At 43.7% G+C, this 22,640-nt stretch overlaps 2 protein-coding genes and 1 long non-coding RNA gene across 5 annotated transcripts in view; all 3 read left to right on the plus strand.

Moving 5' to 3' along the window:
* The window catches only part of Itch (itchy E3 ubiquitin protein ligase), a 123,673-nt gene extending 114,643 nt beyond the window's left edge, over window positions 1-9,030 (plus strand). For 2 of the 3 annotated variants that reach the window (XM_021182181.2, XM_021182171.2), the window contains 3 exons: window positions 747-843; window positions 2,908-2,980; window positions 6,544-7,574. In XM_021182181.2, the coding sequence (XP_021037840.1) occupies window positions 747-843; window positions 2,908-2,980; window positions 6,544-6,643 (270 nt within the window). In that variant the 3' untranslated portion in view covers window positions 6,644-7,574. Of the gene's footprint in view, window positions 1-746; window positions 844-2,907; window positions 2,981-6,543 lie in introns of all 3 variants that reach the window. The other variant, XM_021182162.2, reaches the window with a different exon arrangement.
* Window positions 9,031-12,226: 3,196 nt separating this feature from the next.
* LOC115029754 lies at window positions 12,227-17,749 on the plus strand. The gene is made up of 3 exons (XR_003835318.1): window positions 12,227-12,587; window positions 17,184-17,330; window positions 17,693-17,749. It is a non-coding gene; the product is annotated as an uncharacterized LOC115029754 (long non-coding RNA).
* A 136-nt stretch (window positions 17,750-17,885) lies between these two features.
* Window positions 17,886-22,640, plus strand: part of Dynlrb1 (dynein light chain roadblock-type 1) — a 23,290-nt gene continuing 18,535 nt past the window's right edge. The window contains exon 1 of the mRNA XM_021181300.2: window positions 17,886-17,985. Within this exon, the coding sequence (XP_021036959.1) occupies window positions 17,983-17,985 (3 nt within the window). The 5' untranslated portion in view covers window positions 17,886-17,982. The remainder of the gene's footprint in view (window positions 17,986-22,640) is intronic.

Raw genomic sequence — 22,640 nt, forward strand, 5'->3', positions numbered from 1 at the left:
AAAAAAAAAAAAAAACCAAAAGAACCAATACAACAAAAACCACAAAGATGAGGTGAAATCATTGACAGGAGAACCAGCTTTAGTGGCTTATATCTATTTTCTGAGCACTTGAGGCTAAAACAGGGCGATTTTGAAGTTTTAAGGACATTCTCGGCTATATAGCAAGCTTGAGGGTACTCTGGACTACAAGAGACCCTGTCTCAAAAACTAACTGAATAAATAATTGACGTTAGTAAATAGGAGAAATAATTTCTTACAAAATATATTTCTACAGTATAGAAGCATCTGCTGGATACCTTATACTTAGACCTAGAGATAAAGACAAAAAAACAGTTTTGGCTACATGTAGCTTACAAATCACTTAAAATTTTGAGGAAGGGGGTTTGGGTTTCATGAGCTTGATTTGATTTGATTATGAAATGAAGAAATTTATTCAAGCTAGGCATTTGTGTCTTGCATAACTACAGGAGTGTGCTATAGGACAGCCAGTATAAAGAGCAGGAACGGCTGCCCTAGAACAATAGACCTTTGTGCTGCACAAGGAGGGAGCTGTGAGGCCTCGCAGGAGCCTTCAGAAACCGTCCTGAGATCTAGTAAGGAAGGCTGCTGACACTCTGATGGGCATGGGTAAATTTGCTGTCCAGTGTTGTTGACACCTCACGGTCTTTTAAGATCTGAAATGATCATTTTCCTTTCTTGTTCAGTAATGTATGACTCGCATTTCTCCTTAAATGTGATATTAACAGTTTGTTAAAGAAATTGATAACGAGAAGAGGATGAGACTCCTGCAGTTTGTCACTGGGACCTGCCGACTGCCAGTGGGCGGATTTGCGGACCTCATGGGTGCGTATACAGGGGGGTTTGTTGGAGACTGCTTGCCTTGTTGCCGTGAGATAATTGTGTATGCAACAGATCAGACACAACAGCAGGTGTACCTGTTTTAACCAGCCGTGATTGACCTGGATTTTATGGACTTAAAGGTGATGTTTTAGTTCATACCTCAGTACATTTTTTCCCCTATTTTATAAGACAGGCTCTCATGCCGGGCGTGGTGGCGCACGCCTTTAATCCCAGCACTTGGGAGGCAGAGGCAGGCGGATTTCTGAGTTCGAGGCCAGCCTGGTCTACAGAGTGAGTTCCAGGACAGCCAGGACTACATAGAGAAACCCTGTCTCGAAAAAACCAAAAAAAAAAAAAAAAAAAAAAAAAAAAAGACAGGCTCTCATGTACCCTAGACTGGCTCCAGACTCACCCGGTACACAAGGCTAATTCTGACAACACACCCATATATCTAAAATAATATAAAAAATTAAATATGTGTATGTGTGTGTTTGTTTTATCTTCTTAGGGCTAATCAGATGTCTCAACAGATAAAGACATTTTACAAGCCTGATAATTTGAATTAATTTCCAGGAACTCACATTAAGGTAGAAGGAAAGAAACACTCTACAAAGTTCTGACCTCCAGTTGTGCACTGTGGCATGCATGCAAGTGCATATACACATATACCATGTATTATTATTATATTATTTTTATTATTCACACAAGTGAATACATACAAACAACCTATGCCTGCATTATTATTATTATTGTGTTTTTCTTCCATAAAATTTCTCCATGAGGCCGGGCAGTGGTGGTACACGCCTTTAATCCTAGCACTTGGGAGGCAGAGGCCTCAAGAGTTCGAGGCCAGCCTGGTCTACAGAGTGAGTTCCAGGACAGCCAAGGCTACACAGAGAAACCCTGTCTCGAAAAAAACAAAACAACAATAAAAAAAATTCTCCATGAATCTAATATATTTTTTAAAAAAAATTTAAGTATGTTACATTCTTTTCTATTTCTTCCTCTTCACTTATTTTCTTAGACAGATAACTGGGGCTGGCCTCAGCTGCAGGAGAGGCTGGCTTTGACCTGGTCTTCGTATAGTATTTCCCAGAACTGAGATTACAGGCCTCAGGCTTCAAGTTGGATGTATTACTGTTTCATCTAATTTGAAAAAGCAGTCATGGCAGTGCCCATTATGACACATGGGATTCTACTGAATGTCAAAATCTTCTCTGTTCTATGTTAATGGAGCTGTTGCCTGCTTGTCTCTGTAGTTAGAGATACTGTAGTGAATGGAAGGAAGCATGCAAAGTGAGTGACCATCTTCTCTGTCCAGAACATTTTCTTACAGTCCTTGTTTTGTGATAACCATTGCTGTTCCCTTATCTCACTGGGATATATCACTGCTAGTGAACAGGACTCATTGTTACAGACACAAAGAACTACTAATCTCTGTTATTCTGGATTTAGTCAGTAGGACACAAGAACTTTTTGTGCATGGCTGTCCTATATACTTAGAACGTTTAGTTTCCTGACCATCTAGTTCAAAAAAGCCAGCAGCACTACCAGTCACTTTAATCACCAGTGAGTGCTCCCCAGGGAGCTATAGTGTCCGGTTAATGAAGCAGTACTTGGTGCTGCTGAGCAGCACAGCTGTATCTAACAAGAGAGCATTGTGGAGAGGTGAGCGCCCATCTGAAGCTCAGTTGTACAGGGTCTGTGAGCACAGGCCTTCCTGTTGAATTCATGGGGTAAAGTTTTGACAGTTGGATATTTATGTATTTTTATGTGAGCTGTTATTAAATATGTGATTGTGCTATTCTAGCTAAGGGATGATAAATAAAGCTGCAGGTTTTCCTCTTGGTATACATTAACAAAATGATTCTCGAATTTCATCACTTTTCGGAAGTGCCTGGAAGCTTGTTAAAATGTGTAGAGTGGCCTCTGTTCCTAGAGTTGTTACTGCAGTAGGATTGGGAGAGGGCCTGGGCATCCGTGATTCTGAATGGCAATACTGCTGTTGAACTGGGAAGCATAAAGAATTTCTGAACCAACAAGCTTTGTACTTTCATTATGTTCTAGGGAGTAATGGACCACAGAAGTTCTGCATCGAAAAAGTTGGCAAAGAAAATTGGTTACCCAGAAGCCATACTTGGTAAGCAAAATCAGAAATGTAGAAAACAGTCTTTTATTCATTTAGCCTCTGTCTACTTACTAGTAATGGCATAATTTAAATAATTTCCCCATAGCTTAACAACTTTACCAAGGCAGAATTTATGTATCACCCAATATAAAATTTATTTATTTGTATTTGGGTGTGTGTGTGGCTGTATTAGTGTATGTGCATCATGTTTAAGTCGCAGGTGTCCTGGCCACCCAGTGCAGCTGCTGGCAGTTGTCCCCAGGCCCTCCAGAAGAGCAGCAAGAGCTCTTAACCTCTGTGCTATTTCAGCAGTGCCCCACACCCCCCTTTGAGATAGGATTCCATAGCTCATGCCGCCTTCAACAGCCTCGTCTTTCTACTTCCCGAATGCTGGGGTTTCTAGTATACCAGGCAATGTAACCCATTGTGAGTTCAGGATATTCAGTAGACTTGCAGGGTAAGGCAAGCAGCCCTGCAGTTGTTGTGGAGTATACCCTCCAACTCAAGACAATCCCTGCCTGTCTTTTGCCGTGCACACCTTTTTCTGCCTCTCAAAGTTTAAACATGGGATTTAGAATTCTTGTACTTTTTCTCTGTAACAAGAAATGAAGTTTGAATTTAAGAATCCTTTCTTAGCAATATGGTAAACAGGATTATACTTCTTTTTGGTTTTCTTTTTGCAGTACTGGAAATTGAACCCAGGCATTTGCACATACTAGGCAAGCCTTCTGCTGACAGAGCTATATTCCTAGACCTTGTTTTCTGTTTTAAAATGCACTTTAACCTCATTTCCAAAAATGCACTAAACTAAAAATCAACCAGTCTTGATCTCATTTTCCTTTTTTTCTTTTTTGTAGTCTTGATTTCAGGTACAGTTAGTTTATATTGGAATTCAGTCTGCTGTCAAGCATATTTGGATTTTAACCATTATAGGCATGTGGCGTTTAGTGCTAATAAATGGGCTAACACAGCTGGGAAGGCTTCCCTGTCCTCCAGTGGCTGCTGTGTGCTCACTAAGCACACACTTGTAATCTCCAGCTCCTCATGACAGTCTTCTTTTTGTCTCTGGGACTTTGGTAGAGTCAAGTACTTTTTAAGTCAAGTACTTTTTAACTTGGAATCAGATCCTTCTCTCAACTGGCTTATTGTACTGAATGTAAGGAGTTACAGTGTATATCACAGTGAGTTCCAGGACAGCCAGGGCTATACAGAGAAGCCCTGTCTCAAAAATAAATAAATAAATAGATAGATAGATAGATAGATAGATAGATAGATAGATAGATAGATAGAGTTCCAGGACAGCCAGGGCTATACAGAGAAGCCCTGTCTCAAAAATAGATAGATAGATAGGTAGGTAGATAGATAGATAGATAGATAGATATAAATTATATGGCACTATTGTAAATGGTTTCTTGGGTTTTTTTGGGGGGAGGGGGTGTAAATTGTTTATTTTGTATAATACCTCTAGGGACACACTGTCCATTTTGTAGGGGACACTGGCAGCAGGCAGAAAAGACAGTGTCAGGAGAAGGGAGCTAGCTCCACACTGAGCTGTTGAGGTTTGGTATGTTGCTATGTATTCTAATGCTAAATTTTGTATCCTAAGGTCTAGACCTATGTGTAAATCCCCACTTTTACAGGCTTTTGTTGTGCAAACCTTGTTCCTCAATTTAAAACTGATGGTTAAATAAAACAGGTGGGTTCTGAGTTACCTGGTTGGGGGTGGAGAAGCTAGAGAGAATGAGGAGAAAGGATGTGAGCCATTCCAGGAGATGGACCATGAGCACTAGCGCACTCCTGGCCAGGAGAACCAGCAAGTATCTGAGAAACACCACTTGGGGGGGGGGGGGTGCGGGTGTAGCCAGGCCCGCAGTTTGAGAGGTAGATGAGAGGTTGCTCCTCAGTAATGGTCAAAGCCAAATAAAGTAACCATTGTCTGAGTCTCACATGTTTGTGAGCTAGTCAGGGATAAGATTAAACTTGGTTCTACTACAGAAAGGAGATTTGATTTTAATGTAAAACATTTTTTACATTCATGAGCCTATTTGATTGTCTGCATATCTGATGTGTGTGGGCATGGAGACTGCAACATGTGGTAGGAGGTCAGAGGACGCTCAAGAGTCAGTCAGTTTCTTCTTCACCATCTGAACCCGAGGCAGTAAGCACTTCCCCAGCTGAGCCATTTCACCAGCCTAGGAAGGAATTAGGTTTTTTATTTGTTTAAGGTAGGGTCTCATGATGTAGCCCAGGTCAATCTCAAACTTAGGATCCTTTTGCCCCATCCTTAATATTCTGAGTTTATTGGCAAGATGTGGACCACTATGCTCAGTTTTGGAGATTTTTAAAAAATGAGCTGGGGAGATGGCTCTTACGTGACTCATCCCCACCTACAACTCCACTCTAGCCTCAAAGGGCACCACACAAATGTAGCATGTAATCAACACAGACAAACAGATACATAAAGTAGATTTTCTATTACACTTGTACATGTGGAGAGCCATGAGGGAGTTCCTTCATTTGCACCACATGGGTCCCAGGGATTTAACTTGGGTCATCTGACCTGCTGAGCCATCTGAGAATATAACTGATTATGCTGAGCCATCTAAGAATATAACTGACTTTGCACTCATGTTGTTCACGTATGTTTTAATTGACCAGCTCTTCACAAACATGCTGACAAAGAGGGAACAAAACTCATAAGTTTATCTTCCATTTTGAGTAATCTTTTTTCTTCTCTGGTTGAGCATTCACCTAGCTCTTGTTCTAAAAGTATCTTTAGGACAGACTCATTGCTACCTTATAAAGACAGTATTGCACAAGTGTGAAGATACTGTTCAAACAGGGGATGGTGGCATAAAGTTTGTAATTCCAGTGCTTAGAAGTAAAAAGGCAACAGGGCTAGAAGTCCAAGATCACACTCAACTATATAGTGAGTATGAGGGCAGCCTGGGCTATAACATACAAAAACCTGACCCTGCTAAAAAAATCTTACAGCTAGGCTGGAGAAATTCACAGCTAAGAATAGAACAGAAAACTCTAGAAGAAACAAAGTATTAGATGAGAGTCGTTTTTATTTTAGTTTATTTGTCTGGATTTTTTGGAGACAGATCTTACTATATAGACCAGGCTGGCCTAAAATGCACAGAGGTTGTCCATCTGCCTCTGCCTCTTGAGTGTTGGGATTAAAGGCTTGCATCACCACAGCTGGACTATCATTTCTTATTCTAACGTGATATACCTAAAACCGCCTTCAAAATCTGAAGTGTTTCATGTATGGCCATTTACAGTAAGATTGCTGACCACTGGTCTACAGTGGGTAGTTGGGACATCATGAGAAGACTGGCATTTCCTGAGGGTCTGCTAAGCACCTGCATGGTGCTGTGTGCTTGTTTCTGAGTCTACCACAGGGATGGGTGTTGCTCTCTGGCATGAATCTTGGAAAGGTAAAAGGCAGTTGCTTGAAGGCTGCGTGATTCAGGCGCACATCATCAGACCTCTGAGGTGCAGCTGTGGGGCACTGCCTGTGTGCATCTTTGTATCTTTCCTTTTCTCAAGCCAACAATTCTTTCTTTCAGTTTTAACCGCCTGGACCTCCCACCTTACAAGAGCTATGAGCAGCTGAAGGAAAAGCTGTTATTTGCCATTGAAGAAACTGAAGGATTTGGACAAGAGTAATTGTTTAGACCTTAAGCTACCAGAGGCCAGGGACTTGTCTGCAGTGTCTGTCCCCTTCCTTCTCTGCCTGTTGCACATCTTATTGTAAACTTGGACTGTGACTAGAGAGTTACCTGAGAGTAAGTAAATTAATGTTATCGTTGAGATCTTCCAGTCATTCTGGATTTCCACTCAACGTTTCCAGAAAGCAGATCTACAAACTGTAGTCAGAAACTTAACATGAGATTTAACACAGCGAGGAAATTTCCCTCGTCTTATTCCACTAGATTGTTCCCTTAACAACAGTTTGCTGTATGTCCGAAGTCTCACTTGGGCGTAGGTCTCTTAGTGGGTGTTGTAAAGGATTCTGCAGGGACATCTAGGAAACGCAATACACAAGGTCTTCCTCTAAAGCCTCGCTCAGAGGTGCAAGCTTAACTCAGTGTCTGGGCACATGAGCAGCTGCTGCTTGTGCTCTCCCGCTCGTCCCAGCCTGGCCTGACTGTTGTTTTTCATTCCTGGAGCATGAATCAGTGCACCGTTCTGATGCTATTCCTGGAAGTGACGCAGGACTTGCATTTTTCTACAAAGTAGTTTTGTCTATTTGAATTCAGGGAAAACTTGGTCCCCGCCAACATATGACCATACCTCTCTTCATTCAGTTTGTAATTGTTCTATTGCCTTGCAAATACTAAACTTTACAAACAGTATCAGCACTGTGGTTCCTTCACGTTTTTAGAAATTAACCTAGAATTAAAATAAGTTCAGATGAATTCATCTAAGATCATTCTTGATTTTTAAATCCTACACATAAATTGAAGCTTTACGGTGTTGACGTAATCCAACGCCTTAGTTACATTTCATTATTGCTAAACTATTCAAGTTGCAACCATTTCCTAACACAAATGGAGGTCAGTGGTGCAGACTCTGCAGTCACAACAGCGTCCAGCAGCCACACAGCTGCGCTGTCTTCACACTCCACTCCTGACACTCAGGAGTAGCCGTGTCTACCCTCTTACATGGTCCTGATCTACAATATTTTTCTCACCCCTAAAAATTGTAGATTTCCCTTTTCTTTCCATGACTCCTTTATCTTAGACTGCTCCTTTAGTAACTGATGAATGCACTTTGACCTTCTCTGTAGGTAATTTACCTTGGCTTAGCATTAGACTGTCAGGATGGTTGCTGCCACAGACTTTTTGGGCAGCAAGATGAAACCTCAGCCAGGTGAGTCCCTATTGTAGCCAAATCCCAAAATCAGCCTTATTTCTCTAATGGGGACCTTGAAATGTGTTGGTGGCATAGCATAAAGCCAAGAACACCGAGTGTGACAAACCCCTGTCCCATAGGAAAGAAAGTGTTTCTGTGTCCCTAGCTGCTCATCCTGTTCTCATCCTGGGACAGTTTGAACTCGTGCAGCTGTGCTCCTTAACACTGCCATCCTCAGCAGAGACGTGACAGACGGGTTGCCTCCTCAAGCAGTGACCAGTGAAGGGAGAGCTCAGCTCCTCCCCAGCCCTCTTTTCACCCTAATACCACAAGAAATACAGGTCATCTCTAGAAGCCCTAGTTCTTTCCAAAGTAGGAAATCTCTGCCTTTTTGTTGGTAGGGTTAAAAAAAATGTATATGCTAATTGCTTTGTCTTACAGAGCGAATGTCTGCCAACTACCCATTCACTACATAGGCCTGAACTTTGGTAATAAATGGCTATAAATATTAAGCCTTCTACAAAGACTTCCTATTGAATCCAATTCTTGTACTAAAACATAGTTATCTACCATATTCACTAGAGATTTATGAGATTAAATTAAGAGATAATGTAAGAAAATAGACTTTGTTGATTCTGCATAATGCTTCATGATTCATTTAGGGACCTAGAAATATTATGTGAAAATGTATAAATATCATCCAAAAGGCTTTCTGCCCTATATTTTTAAAATACAGAAGTTATATTTGAAGTAGTCCTGGCCCTAGTTCTATAGGGCTTGGCTATTTAATATTTTTATGGAAGAAACGTTTAGTTCTGGAAAAGGTAAATGCTTGTATATATTTTTGCAGCCCTGGAGTCTCCCAACTCCATTTCTTCCTTTAATTTAATTGATCACATGTATATGTCTTCCCTGCTGTGTTAGAAAAACGGGGGCTGGATATCCCAGGAATCAGAGCGTATATAAGATAATGCACCTAAACAGCAGACATATTTACCAGATGCTCTCAAATTTTGGTCCAAAATGAGTATTTGGGAATAGATTTATTGTGAATGTTTAATTAGCGATTTTCCTTAAATCTGGACTAAGTTGCTTTTAAGACCTTTTTCTCTGTAAGCATCGTAAATGCTAATCAATCTGTTAAGTTTTTTTTTTTTTCTTACTGCATGTTACATTGAAATAAAAACAGAGTAAAATGAGCATTTGCCTTTTCGTCTGCTCTTTTGGTGGGTTCCACAGGGTCCAGATGGAAGAGCTCGGGGCTCTCGTCCAGTGGAGTGATAGAGCTGACAGTTGTGAACTCCTTCGGCCTTCTACCATCTTCATGCGCAGAATTCAGTTTCCTAAGACTTAGAGTAACTGTTAAAATTGGGGTGCAGCCGGGCGTGGTGGCGCACACCTTTAATCCCAGCACTTGGGAGGCAGAGGCAGGTGGATTTCTGAGTTCGAGGCCAGCCTGGTCTACAAAGTGAGTTCCAGGACAGCCAGGGCTACACAGAGAAACCCTTGTCTGGGGTGTGTGTGGGGGGGATTGGGGTGCTGACTCCTCACCCAGGGGTTGGCTCGTCTGCCCACAGAGCTCTCACCCAGCCCTCTCTGCCATGTTTTACTTATCTGGTTAAATTACTTGACATGTTATCAGGGTAATATTTTTGCCTGTTTGGGATCTAAATTTCTTTAAGATTCACTAATTCTTTGCAGTACTGTTGGTATTTCCAGCTACCATCAACCCTTCCTGTTTTTCCTTTAGACTTTCAAATGTTTGTCTGTCAGTGTTTTCATTAGGTAAGCCAGGGAATGGGACACTGTCTGTCCCTGTGCTGACCTAGCCTCCCTTTGCTCTCTCAGACTGTGATTTAAAATGCTCAGGTGACCACACATCATAGCGAGCCAGGTTTCTAAAGTCCTTCAAGAGGTTGTAAGACTAGTTACAATTAAAGGTTTTTTGAGTCCTTCATTTTGCATACTTTTTCTGTTTTTTTGTTTTGTTTTGGTTTGGTTTGGTTTGGTTTTTTAAGGGAAATGGTGTATATCACTTGCACGTGACATCTTTTATAGTGGCTTGTCAGCAGCCTGTCTGGGCTGTGAGGTTGTAGAGAAGTGCAGAGCTGCTACTCAGGGGCAGCTGGATGAGGCTAACTGCAATGGCCTTCGTTGGAATTGCCTTTCTCATACAATAAAAACTGGTCTGTGATGTTTAGACTGGGGAGATGATTCAGTCAGTAAAATGTCTGCCACACAAGCATTGTGACATAAATTTGGGTTTACTGTACTCATGTAACAGCCTAGTACAGTGACTGGCCAGCACTGGCAGAGAGAACAGATTCCTGAAGCCCTCTGGCCTGATAGGCACCATAGCTGACTAGTAGGTAAACTCTAAATTCAGTGAGATCCTGTCTCAAAAGACAAAACATACCTGCCTGGTGAGTTACAGTGGGTGGTATCACACTCAAGACTACATAGGAGGCTCAAATTCAATCCATGATAGTGGGGTGAGAGCTAGACCCCGGACGGCTGGAGAAGGTGGGAGGGGACTTGGATGAGAGGTTAAGTGTAACCACAATGTATTGTATACTGTTGTGCCCAGACTATGGGGCCCCCACAGACCACCAGAGACCACCAGGAATCCAAGTCATATGCAGAAGCAGAGAGTCTTTATTCAAAAGCTCATTCTCAGACCCTCCAGCCTCTCCAATGCAGTGGATGGGTACAGAAGGTTCTGAGCTGGTGTCAGCCTTGCCTTTTATACAGTTTAAACTGGGTAAGGGCTTTCCAACCTGACAGTTACATGATTGGATGACACTTCAGAAAGCATACATTGCAGAAAAATTTTAGCTAGCATCATAAACTTTGCTATACATATTAAATTGTGGTTAACTCATTAGCCCTGGAAATTACACTGGGCATTTCCCATATCAAGCATGGAGTGGCAGTTACTTGGGAGCTGGTGTGTGTGTGTGTGGGGGGGGGGTATCTTCATTCCTAGAATAAGCTGTGTTTTTTTTCCAGTTACCAAGTTCAAACTGAGGACAAGCTGGGTATAAGATGGAGTGTGAACACAAAACAGAATTAGCTGGATGGGCCCTTCATTCCCCTCTTCACAAGTACCTAAGAGGGCCCAATCGTGGGGCTTGAGTAGTTACCACGACCTCAAGGTTTAATAATTGATAATGAGGCCTAAGTACTATAAGTTGGACAGTATTGACTCAGTCTTTGACAAAGTTAATAAGAATACAAGGTCCAACAGTAACAGGAGTGTCCAAGTCAGAGAAGATACCAGTGTAGTTAGCCAGGGGGACCCCTTGAATAAACTTTCATACAATCCCATAGAATGTTCTCCTTCTAGCTGCCCGTTCGGCCATGTTTTCTCTGACAACTCCCATGTAACCTGCATGCGCACAGCATTCTTCTCATAGGGCTACACAAATCCCTCCTTGTGGGAAGTCTAAGCCTCTGCGACTTTGCAAAACCACTTTAGCTACGAAAGAGATTGACTTTTCTAGGGCTGTCATCGATTTCTCTAATCTTTGGACATCTCCATCAATGGCCCCTCATAAGGAGCAGTAGTGTGCACCGTGTAATACCAAAGCAGTGGCCCCTGTTCTTATAGCTTCTGTGATGCCGATGCCTAGGAGGGTTGGCAAAATGATAGAGAGCTGTAAGGGGTTCCCTCTTAAACCTGCTGTGAGGACTTGGAGTGAGGTGGCTGAGAACTACTTCTCAGGAATAGTAAGACCCTAGGGACTGGCTTGAGTAGGACTTAGAAGTCAGAGGAGGCATGAAGAGCCTCCATGTGGGGCTGGAGGTCCTGAGTTCAATTCCCAGCAACCACATGGTGGCTCACAGCTATCTGTAATGGGATCCGATGCCCTCTTCTGGTGTGTCTGAAGACAGCTACAGTGTACCAGTGTACCACACATAAGAAATAGATACATCTTAAGTGTGGATGCAAGGGGTTAAACCTGTTGAACAGGCCCACCAGGCACCTTCTGGCTGGACTAAATAATAACCATTTCAGTAGTCCCACAGAACAGTCTGAACAGACAGGTGTGAGTACCACTGGGGTACTTGGTGACCTATGCATAACCCTTGCCCCTTGGGGTGGGGCTTAGCACTTAGGCATAGCCAGCAATCAGAAGTTCATTCACTGTGGATAACATTTAGAACCTCATAAATAGCTTCCAGCAAATTGAAGAGGTTTGGCTCTTCATTGGTCTGATTGCCTGATGTTTGGGTATCTGAACTGGAACCTGGTGCAAGAGGATAATGTGCAGGGTGTGGTGGAGCCATTATTGGATTGGGTCCCATACCAAATGAAGTGGACTGGAACACTTGTCTATTTAATTTTATAGTAGAAAGAGCACCCACATCATCCGTGAACATTGGTATAAATCCTTAGGCTCCAAGTCTTACCTGCCTCCCAATCTGTACCCTTTTTCCTTTCTTCCATAAAGCAAACAAGTATTGGGTTACATACAGGGTCTGTCCCACACCCCATTATGAAAATATATTTTATCACAAGGAAGGCCCCCCAGGATTCCAAACTACCATTATGAGGTCATCTGGAATTGAGGCCATCTACCAAAGGCGTTCTGTGCTCACCCAGTCCCAAGACTTACAGAAATATCCCTTGGCACCCCCACACTTGTCCCTCCAAGTTTTTATCTTGTTCTTATGGCCTGGACAAACATAAAAATGGAGTTTGTGGATAAAGCTGTCTACCCTGCCATTCTGAATTAATGATTTGAGATTGAAGGTAAGATTGGAGAACCAAGTTCCAAGGGGAACTGTCTTATTTGACTGGGCGAGGATGTTCCAGTGAATGCATCGCTTAGGACTCAAATTCCAAGGCCGACATGGGTTGGTATCTGGAAAGGTGGAAGAAGCTAGAACAAGAAACAAACCTAGGAACATTGAGTTTTAGATGGATGTCTGCTAGGGTGTGACATCCTCCAGATCTGAATGAGGGTTGGCTAGGCAAGCATGAGTGTGATGAATCCAAGTAACAATCCTGTCAACTTTGAGAGAGAGCAATGGGAGAAGTCAGCACAACTATATATGGTCCTTTCCAACGTGATTCCATGGATTGTCTTTGATATCACTTGGTGAACACCCAATCACAGGGCTGGTGGTTGTGCAGAGTAGGTAGGGCCACAGCTCCTTCTGCATGTGAGCAAGAGTCTCGAGAAAATCAAGAATTTGTCTACTAGCAAACTCAGTTAATACCTCTAATTTCAGGTTAGGAATTATGGGAGGGGGCCTCCCATATATGATCTCAAAGGGGGTTAGGGTCAACGTGTAAGATGTGTTCCTGACCCTATAGAGGGTGAAAGGGGGAAGAACCGCCCAGTCCCACCAGTCTCTATGGTCAATTTGGTAAGGGTCTCTTTTAGAGTTCTATTCATCCTCTCTACCTTTCCAGAGCTTTGGAGCTTATAAGCACGATGTAATTTCCAACCCACCCCTATGGCCTTGGCCATTCCCTGGGTTACCTGAGCGGTGAAGGCAGGTCCATTATCAGAGCTCAGCATGACAGCCATACCATACCTGGAAAGGATATCTTCTAATATCTTCTTGATCACTGTCTAAGCAGTTTCATGTTTAGTAGGGAAGGCCCCAGTCCATCCTGAAAAAGTATCTACAAGTACTAATATCTGTATCCATATTTGCCTGGTTTTACCTTAGTGAAGTTCATTTCCCAGTGGGCATCCGGTTTGGCGCCTCTCTGTCAGGAGCCCTTTTCTTTGGGCTGATTGCCCACGTTGGTAAGCTTGCAGGTAAGGCACTTGGAGGCAATTTGTTCTATCAAAGATCTTAGATGAATAATTTTTAAATTCACATGTCGAATGAGTTCTGTTTCCCGTGTACCCAGGTGGGTCATCTCATGAATGTGCTGGAGCAGGTTCCAAGTGAGGGTGTCAAGCAAGTGTAGCTTATAGATGCCTGGCATGCCCTAGCCTCTCGGCTTGTGAGATATAGGTAGTTTATTTCTGATATAAGCAATGCCCTCCTTAGAATATAGGATCTGGCAACTGAAAGGCCAGAGTTGGCAAGGGATTAGGGGTGGTGGCCTTTGCGGCTGCACGTGCCCTCTAGTTACCTCTTGATGGCTGGGGCAATGTACAATTGCCAACTTCTTGGGTAGCCAGAGGACTTGCACTAAGTCTCTGTGAGAACCAGATTGGGCTCTTGTATCCACTAAGAATTTGTTGGGTTTCCTCTCCACCTTATTGGTTACTCTAGGTCCAGGGAGAGGGACTGAACCCTATCTCCCCTAGTCACTTAGCTCCTCTATTTCCATCACTTTCACTTGACCCTCCTCTGTTTTTTGGGGTGGGGGGGTGTGCGTTGGTCCTTGATCCAATGTCCCATCTCTTTACAGTATGCACAATAATTCTTTTGGAGTCAGAGCTTGTCCCCATTGGTAAGAGTAGGCTTCTTTTGTCTCTTGCCAGAAGTTGCAATTATCGCTGTTTCTCTGTTTTGGAGTTAGCTGTTGCTGCAAGTAGAATTTTAGTCAAATCTTGAGTCTGCTGGGCCCTTTGTAACTTACATTTATGTCTGGCAAAGCTTGGTTGACAAAAGCCATCATCACAGTGGCCAACCTATTCTCTGGCACTTGTGGGTTTAATGGTGTGTAGGTGTGGAATGCTGTCATGATCTTTCTAGAAAGCCTGCAGGGGACTCCCTATCTTCCTGTATAACATCTCTTATTTTAGTCAAAATTGGTTGGGCTGTGAGAAGCCGCCAGGAGAACAGACATTAGAGTCTGGCAGTAGTAGACTCAGAGCCTCTCCTTAGCTTCAGCCCTCCCTCTTTTCTGTGATAAAGAAAACCTGCAGTAGTTGTTGGCAATCATCCCAAGTATGTTGATGGGTGAAAATCACAGTCTAAAAGGTTCATGAAAGCCTCTTGCCTTTCTGAAAAAGAGGGGTTTTGCCTCTTCCAGTTGTATAAATCATTAGTGGAAAAAGGCCAGTGTTGCATAGGTCGGTTCTCCTGGTCATCTGGAGGCTCCGTGGTCCTAAGGGAGAGGGCCACAGTGGTATCTGCTGCCTCCTGTTTGGTCTGTTCCCTGGCTGTTCCTACCCTAGTGTGTGGTGGACTAATTGAGGGTACCCCTCTGTAGGCTTGGGAGGCTGGCCCTTCTGACCTGCAGAAAGTCGATAGTCTGCCCTTTCTAACTTCTGGCCCTGAATCTCTAGCCCTATTTTTGAAGTCTCTACATTTGTCTAGGAAAACAGTCAGAGAGTCATCTGAGTGTGTCCCCTTGTTTTAAGTTCAAACACAAGAAGATGGTAAGCCAGACAAGACACAGACAACAGCCAAAAATATATAATAATACCAATGCAGATGGTATCAAAAGCTGGGTGTGATGAAGTGGGCATGACCAGAGGAACTAGGGGGAATCCAGTCCCCTACTGATGTGCCAGGAAAGAAGGCAAAAGGATGGGTGTGTTTTCCTTCAAAACTGAACCAGCAGAAGGAAACTTCAGTGAGTTTTTTTAATATGCTGGTCTGACAGCAATTGGTAGACAGAAACTACAGCCCCTACTAGGTCTTCTTTGTTCAAGGAGAGGGTCTCAGTCCCTTGTTAGTTCCTGTTCAGCAAAGAGTGGCTTTAGGCAGGGAGGCTTCCTAAGAACTTCAGGGAAATACCTAGACAGTTTGCAGTCTTATCTGTAGGTCACTTAACCGCCATGACGTTATTCTTCCTGGTGAAATCAGACCTTTTCTCTGTCTTCCCTCATATAGCCCAGCATATGCACAGCATCCCAGGCTGGCAATAGCAGCTGTGCCGGACATTGGTGACTATGACATATTCTATTTCTGGCTATTTGCAGAGAGGCATGGTTACCTAAAGAAAAATAGCTCAAAATGTTTTAATAAAATGTACAGAATAAATAGGGTTCGAAATAGAATCCAGGATTTTTGTCTTACTCCAAAACCCTTTTATAATATATTGCTATTATAAGTGGAAGCCCTTCTTCCCATAGGCAACTCAGTCTTACTGTCTATTCAGACTCCAAGTCCTATCAAATAATCCTTCATAATGTAATCCTCACCCAGAGCTGCCCCATCCTGCATTCTTGTCTGGAGGTGACAGTCCTTGCTCTAACTAATTCCCCGGATGTCTAGGGGTTCATTCACACTAGCACTTCTACAATTATTTGGAATGAAGACCTGGAGGTGAGGGACATTATACATTATTTCCAGTGTTCAGTAACCATTTCTTTGTTTATGATATATTTTTAAGTGGTTTTCCTGAGTAGCCCTGGCTGTCCTGGCCCTTTCTCTGTAGATGAAGCTAGCCTCCAGAGCAGAGATCCACCTGCTTCTGCCTCCCTAAAGTTGTGCACCGTTACACCCAACCTCCAGTCTTTGCAGACACCACACTCAACATACAATCCATGAGCCACCATGTGTGTTCTGGAAATTGAACCCAGGTCCCCAAGAAGAGCACCAAGTGCTCTTACCCAGTAGCCCTCCCCGCTTTGAGACCGTCTTTGTAATCCAGGTTGTCCTGAAACTATGAAAATTAGGCTGCCATCAAACTTACAGAAATCCTGAATGCTGGTGTTAAAGGCATGTACTAATGGCCCTTTAAAAAGCTATTTTGAGGAAATTTTAGAGTTGCCTGCACTTTTAAAATCTAACTTTCTCCAGCATTGCCCCAGCTGATCTGGTACAGTTATTGAAACTAACAAATTAGTGTGGTAGCACCTTAATTACACCCCCTACTCAGAGTCCACATTTCTCTACCACTGTTCTCATTTGTGGCCATTCATTATATTTCATGACCTTGAGATTTTGTTTTGTTGGGGGTTGCTTATGTTTCTGCTTTGGAGACAAGCATCCATCTGTGAAGCCCAAGCTGGCCTAGAACCTGCTATCCTGCTTCAGCCGTCCAAGTGCTGAGATTACAGCTGTGTGCCAACCAGACCTGATTGACTTTGAGATCCTCCTCACCCCAGTACATCCTTTTGGAGAGAGTGCTGTTCAGTGCCATGGAGCAGTGGTTCTCAACATGTGGGTGGGTCATGACCCCTTTGGGGTCGCATATCAGATATCCTGAATATCAGATATTTATATTACAACTCATAACAGTAACAAAATTAGTTATGAAATCATTGTATGGTTGGGGGTCACCACAACCTGAGAAACTGAATTAAAAGGTCAGAGTATTAGGAGGGTTGAAGACGATTGCCTTAGAGAATATCCCTCAATATGGGTTTAATTTTCTTAAGATTGGATTTTAGTGGCAAATGCCAGGGAGGTCATGTTCCCTTAGTCCATCATAACAGGTGCACAGGACATCAATACAGATACCGTTATCCTTGGTCTGATTTAGTGATGTCTGCTGCATTCTTAATGCAAACCCCACTGAGGAAAAGATACTTGGAAGTAGATCATCAGGCTTGGTGTCAGCAAGTCCCATTGCGGGAAGAAACGTTCGTGAAGAAAGTGGTGGTGCCAATCACACAGTGAGGCTATTGAGGTAAGCTATGCGACTTTTCCTGCGACAAAGGTTCATTACATGCCAGTGTTTTAAGCTAGGTTTTCTGCTAGAAACCCGGATATTTTTCATAGCCTGCAAGAGTACACAATGACCAGAGGACAAGACAGGTCTCTGGGAAAACTGGTCCTCTAAAGAGGTGAGAAACTGGCAGGGCAGAGAAGTAAAAAAGTTTCTTTCAAGAAACACAGGCATGCAGTGGAGCTCGCGACCCCACATCTTACACGCCCAGGACAGCCTTGACTAATTCATCCCAGAGCTTGTTCCTGGGATGCCCAACCTCGGGGCTGCCCATGTCCTCAGCTCATTTAGGTTCCTGCTCTCTGCTTCAATCTGGGCCAAAGGGAGTTCAGCAACAGTTGGCCTCAGCCCAGGGACCTGGATTGAATACTGGAAACACGCCAAGACTTGACATCTCCTCCTCACCGCTGGAGAGGAAATTCTCCCCAGCAGCTTCCTTCTTCCCCAATGGGTCGAGTCCTTGCGTCGCGGACTCCCGTCAGCCCGCCCCATCACTGCTGGCCCCTGATAGGCTGCTCGATCTGTCCGTCTCCACAAAGGACTGTGCGCAGGCTCAGAAGGGCGGGGAACGCGGCTAAGTCTTGGCGATTTGGAGCTGCAGGATCCGTCCGAGATGGTGAGTGTCCTCCCAAGGCGGCGATAGCGGGCTGCGGCCGCCCGGCGTGGCCATCCCCCGGTAGGGGTTCTGGTCGTTGGGCGTCGCCCCGCGGGACCCGGGGATGCGGGCCTTTAGTCCCAGCCGAGGCGGAGCGACCGGAAGCTGGTCTGTGAGCGGCCGCCCCGGAGGCCCGCCCTCCGGCTCGATTACAGTTTTGCATTTTGGTCAGTGTTGGGAGACCCCGGCCGGGCTGCGACGTTTTCTGAAGTCCGGCATATGGCAGGCACCATGGGCGTAAGCGCTTACGTGCGTGGCCTTTCCTCCTCCGCTCTGGGAAGTAGGTACGGCCATTAGGGCCATCTTCACACTTGGAATCCTAACCTAAGGCAGCCGTCCCGGGGATTCGAACTCTGCAGGCTTGACTGCCGCCTGTGGGTTCAGTTTGGCGTTGGGGTCCACTTTGGGGGCAGGGTGGTGCTTTTAACCCTCACAAGTGTACAGAATTTAAAAGGCCTTTTCCGTCGTTAAACCAAACCTCAATCTTATTTACAACGGGTGCACGCTTGCAATTCCAGCACTGGGAAGGCGAAGGCAAAAGGATTTGCAGTTGGAGGGCAAGCTATTTTTGTTTTTAAAGTTAAATATTTTATGTATATAAGTAGTGTTTTGCTTGTATGTATTGTTAAGTGTTCCTGCTGCTATAGAAGGGTTTCGTGGGTACTCCTCGGAAGCCCAGGAACCACACAGCTCTGAGGGGAGAAGGTGTCCCATGGAAGGGCATCCTGAGGCACGGGGCCAGGAAGCACACAACTCCGAGAGGAAGTCTCCTCAACAGCAGGGAGGGTATCCCCAGCTGAGCCGAGTAGTTCAGGAGTCTCATTGCAGGGACAAATCCAGGGTGTGGAGGGATGAATCCTGGGGTGGCTGTCTCTGCTCTGGGGAGTGGGCAGCAGGACACTAAACAAAGAAGAAGTCTTATGTAGGGTTTCTTAGGTGGCAGAGCTTCTCAGGGCAGAGATTTCCAGAGTGAGAATTGGTTGGGATTTGGGGGAGCTCTGGGATTGGTAGGTTTTCCTGTCCAGGCATTGGTGGCTTGTTTTTGTTGTTTTTGTTTGTTTGTTTGTTGCCCCCTTTTTCCTTCATCAGGACCATTGAGCTAGGATGGGAAGGCCTTCCCAACTGCAGGCAGCTTTGGCTGAGGTGCCATCACTGTTGAACTGTTTGGGGAGGCCAGAGAGGACATGGTACCAGGGGTACCTCCTGATGGCTGAGGCAGCTCCTGTGAGGGCTCCTGAGGCAGGAGCAGAGGTGCAGCCATTTTGACAGCTGCAGCCTGCTGCTTAGGGAATACATGTCTATGTATAATGTGCCTGGAGAGGCATCAGATGGGGACTGGATTTCCTGATGCCTGTGAGCCACCATATAGGTGCTGGGAGTCAAATTCACTCCTATGGAAGAAAATCCAGTGCTTTTAATTACTAAGCCATCTTTTTAGCCCCAGAAAACTAAGCAACTGAGAAGGAAACAGACTGGCATCACCTAGACAGTGGTTATCAACCTCAGTCTCAGCCCACAGGGATCACATACCAGATATTTAGAGTTATGAAGTAACAGGGAAATAATTTTGTGGCTGGGGGTCACTACAACATGAGGAACCATATTAAAGGGTCGCAGATTGGGAGGGTTAAGGACCACTGAGCTAGAGGCAACTACGTAGGTACATTGTGTATGGTGTTCTTATTCTGTTTTTGTTGTGTCCAGCATCGATTGTTCAATTAGGGGTCTGTGATTTTCATGGTATCACGAAGAATGTCTCTACATCATCAAAAACAGTATTGCTTCAAATCTATGCAGTTATTTTCCACAACACTCACCTGTAAAAAAATTTTAATAGGAAACTGTAGAGATGGGCTCAACCATTGAGGGTATTTGTCGTTCTTACAGAAGATTCAGGTTCAATTCCCAACACCCACATGTCTGCTCACATCCGTTTGTAACGCCACTTCTAGATCTGACACCTACTTCTGACTTCTGCAGGCTCCTGCATAAGTCATACATACTGCATATATAAAGTAAATACATCAATATATTTTTAAAATTTTAAATAGCATATTCACAGTTTTAATACAAAAGGATCTAAGTGAAAAATTGCTCTCTCATCCATCCCTAATCCCAGCTTCAGTCTCCTTCAGGAACAACCAGATTTGTGTGTGTATGTGTGTGTGTGTGTGTCTGTCTGTCTGTCTGTGTTGTCTGTGTGTCTGTCTGTCTGTCTATGTCTTTGTGTGTCTGTATGTGTGAATCTCCCTCTGTAGACCAGGGAGTTCTTTATACAACAGAATGTGTATATATATCTGAAAGTTCCTCTGTAGGCCAGGCTGGCCTAGAATTCACAAAGATCTGCCTGCCTCCCAACTCCCAAGTTTTGGGGTTAAAGGTGTGCTCCAGACAGGACCCCCCGCCCCCCGGAGTAATTTACATAAGTGTATATGTGCTGTTTTTTTCATACATGGTAGATTTCTATAATCAGTACTATATTGTTTGCATTCATAAAATTACTACATATTTAGATGAACATTCCAAATGAACTCATGTGGCCCTGTTGTACATGATCTGTAGGAGGTGCACATGGTCATTCTTACCCCTCCCCCAAGCTAACCACTGTTGGCAGCTGGGCACGCTTCCTTTTTGATATGTTTGGTATGTGGGACTATTTTCTTATTTGTGCCTTATATAGTGCACAACTTGCCATTTAACCAAGGATGACTTTGAACTTCCAATCCTCCTGCCTCTACCTCCTAAATGCTGGGATTTGGGGTATGTGCCACCATACTCATTAGTGTAATTTTGGTCATAAAGTTTACTTTATGATACATGATACTATAAAGATGTTTATTCTGATCTGAAGCAAGGGCTTAGTGATTAAGAGCACATACTACTCTTCCAGAGGAACAGGGTTAGGTTCCCAGTGCCCACATTAGACAGGACACAACTGCCTCTAACTCCAACTCTGGGGAACCAACACCCTCTTCTGGCCTTATGGGTCACTACACTCATGTGCACAAACCTACAGACATGATTATAAATTACATATACCACACACATTATATGTGTGTGTATGTATGTATGAGTGTGTGTGTGTTCATTGATTCATTCCTCCATTCACTTAAATACCTGCTGTTGCCAGATGTGATGGCTTATATTGTACTACCAGCACTTGGGGAGCAGAGGCAAGTGGGTCTCTATATTAAATGCCAGCTTGGTCTACATAGTTTCAGGTCAGTCCGTGCTGAATAGTGAGGCCCTGTCTTTACACACGCACATACCCCAAAAGAAAACCAGACTATCATTACAAGAGCCTGTGAATCTGAGGCCCCACTCATAAAGCTCAGATCATATAAGAACACACTCATACTCATTCCAAACACACACATACACACACCTACCTTTTACAAACCTTTCTAAGGCTGCACAGTACCCTAAGCTCATACATTTAGTTTACTTTCTTCTACAGACAGTGCTGGCAGTAATTGCCTTTATCTTTGACACTCCTGCCATATAGAACTATTCTATAGGATAGTTTATATTGGTGGAAGCTGCTCATTAGAACTATTAAATAAAATCACACTTTTTGTCCAGGTTTACTCTAGCACGTAGCTGGTTTCCTCTTTTCCTGTTTTTTCTTAACATGTACATCTTCAAGATCTCCATATTTGGTATTTATTTACTGCCTAAAAGCATTTAACCAAACCTTACTGTTACATCGTTATATGTATTTTTGGTTTTTCAAGACAGGGTTTCCCTGTGTATCGTTGGCTGTCCTGGAACTCACTCTGTAGTCCAGGCTGGTCTCAAACTCACAAGAGATCAGCCTGCCTCTTCCCCTAAGTGGTGGGATTAAAGGTGTGCACCATCACCCAGCTATGATAAATTATTTGTTTACTATATAATAGTTGATAAAGTGGTGTGTATGTGTGTGTGAGTGAGTGAATATGGAGTGCTAGCTGTCCATGTATGCATGTATGAATGTGTGTGTGTGTGTATGTATATGGAGTGATAGCTGTCCAGGAACTTGCTATAGAGGCCAGACCAGCCTCGATCTCTGATATCTACTGCCTCTGCTCCCAGAGTGTATCACCACACCCAGCCATTGTTCCAACAGAATTTTGGCAAGCCATTTCCCTGGTATACAATCTAAGTTATACATAATGCTGTGGTCTATAATTTTTGGTTGTTTCTTTTAAATGAAGTAGATTATTTATTTAAATGAGTCTCAAGCAAGGCATTTCTGAGGCAAAGGGAGCAGTACTTAGGCTTCATACACTGTACTGTGTGGTTTCTCCGAGGCCATTGATCTTGAGGGCTTTGCCTTAATGAAGCCAGCATTAAAATGGTCCTGCACTGTTGAGTTTTCATTCCTTTAAAGGTGTTTAGGTGTTCGTAATTTATTTTAGATGTGTTTTCTGTTTTCTATCTCCTATTATAATGAACATGTGCCGTTTTTCTTATTATTTTGTGGATTTTTACTTTTTTTTTTTTTTTTTTTTTTTGAGCCTGGCTTTCTCTGTATAACTGGCAGTCCTGGAACTCAGTATGTAGATCAGGCTGGTGTTGAACTCAGAGATCCATCCACTGGTTTCTGCCTCCTAAATGCTGAGATTAAAGGATGTGCC

The sequence above is a fragment of the Mus caroli genome, chromosome 2 (assembly GCF_900094665.2).
Source record: "Mus caroli chromosome 2, CAROLI_EIJ_v1.1, whole genome shotgun sequence".
Lineage (NCBI taxonomy): Eukaryota > Metazoa > Chordata > Mammalia > Rodentia > Muridae > Mus > Mus caroli.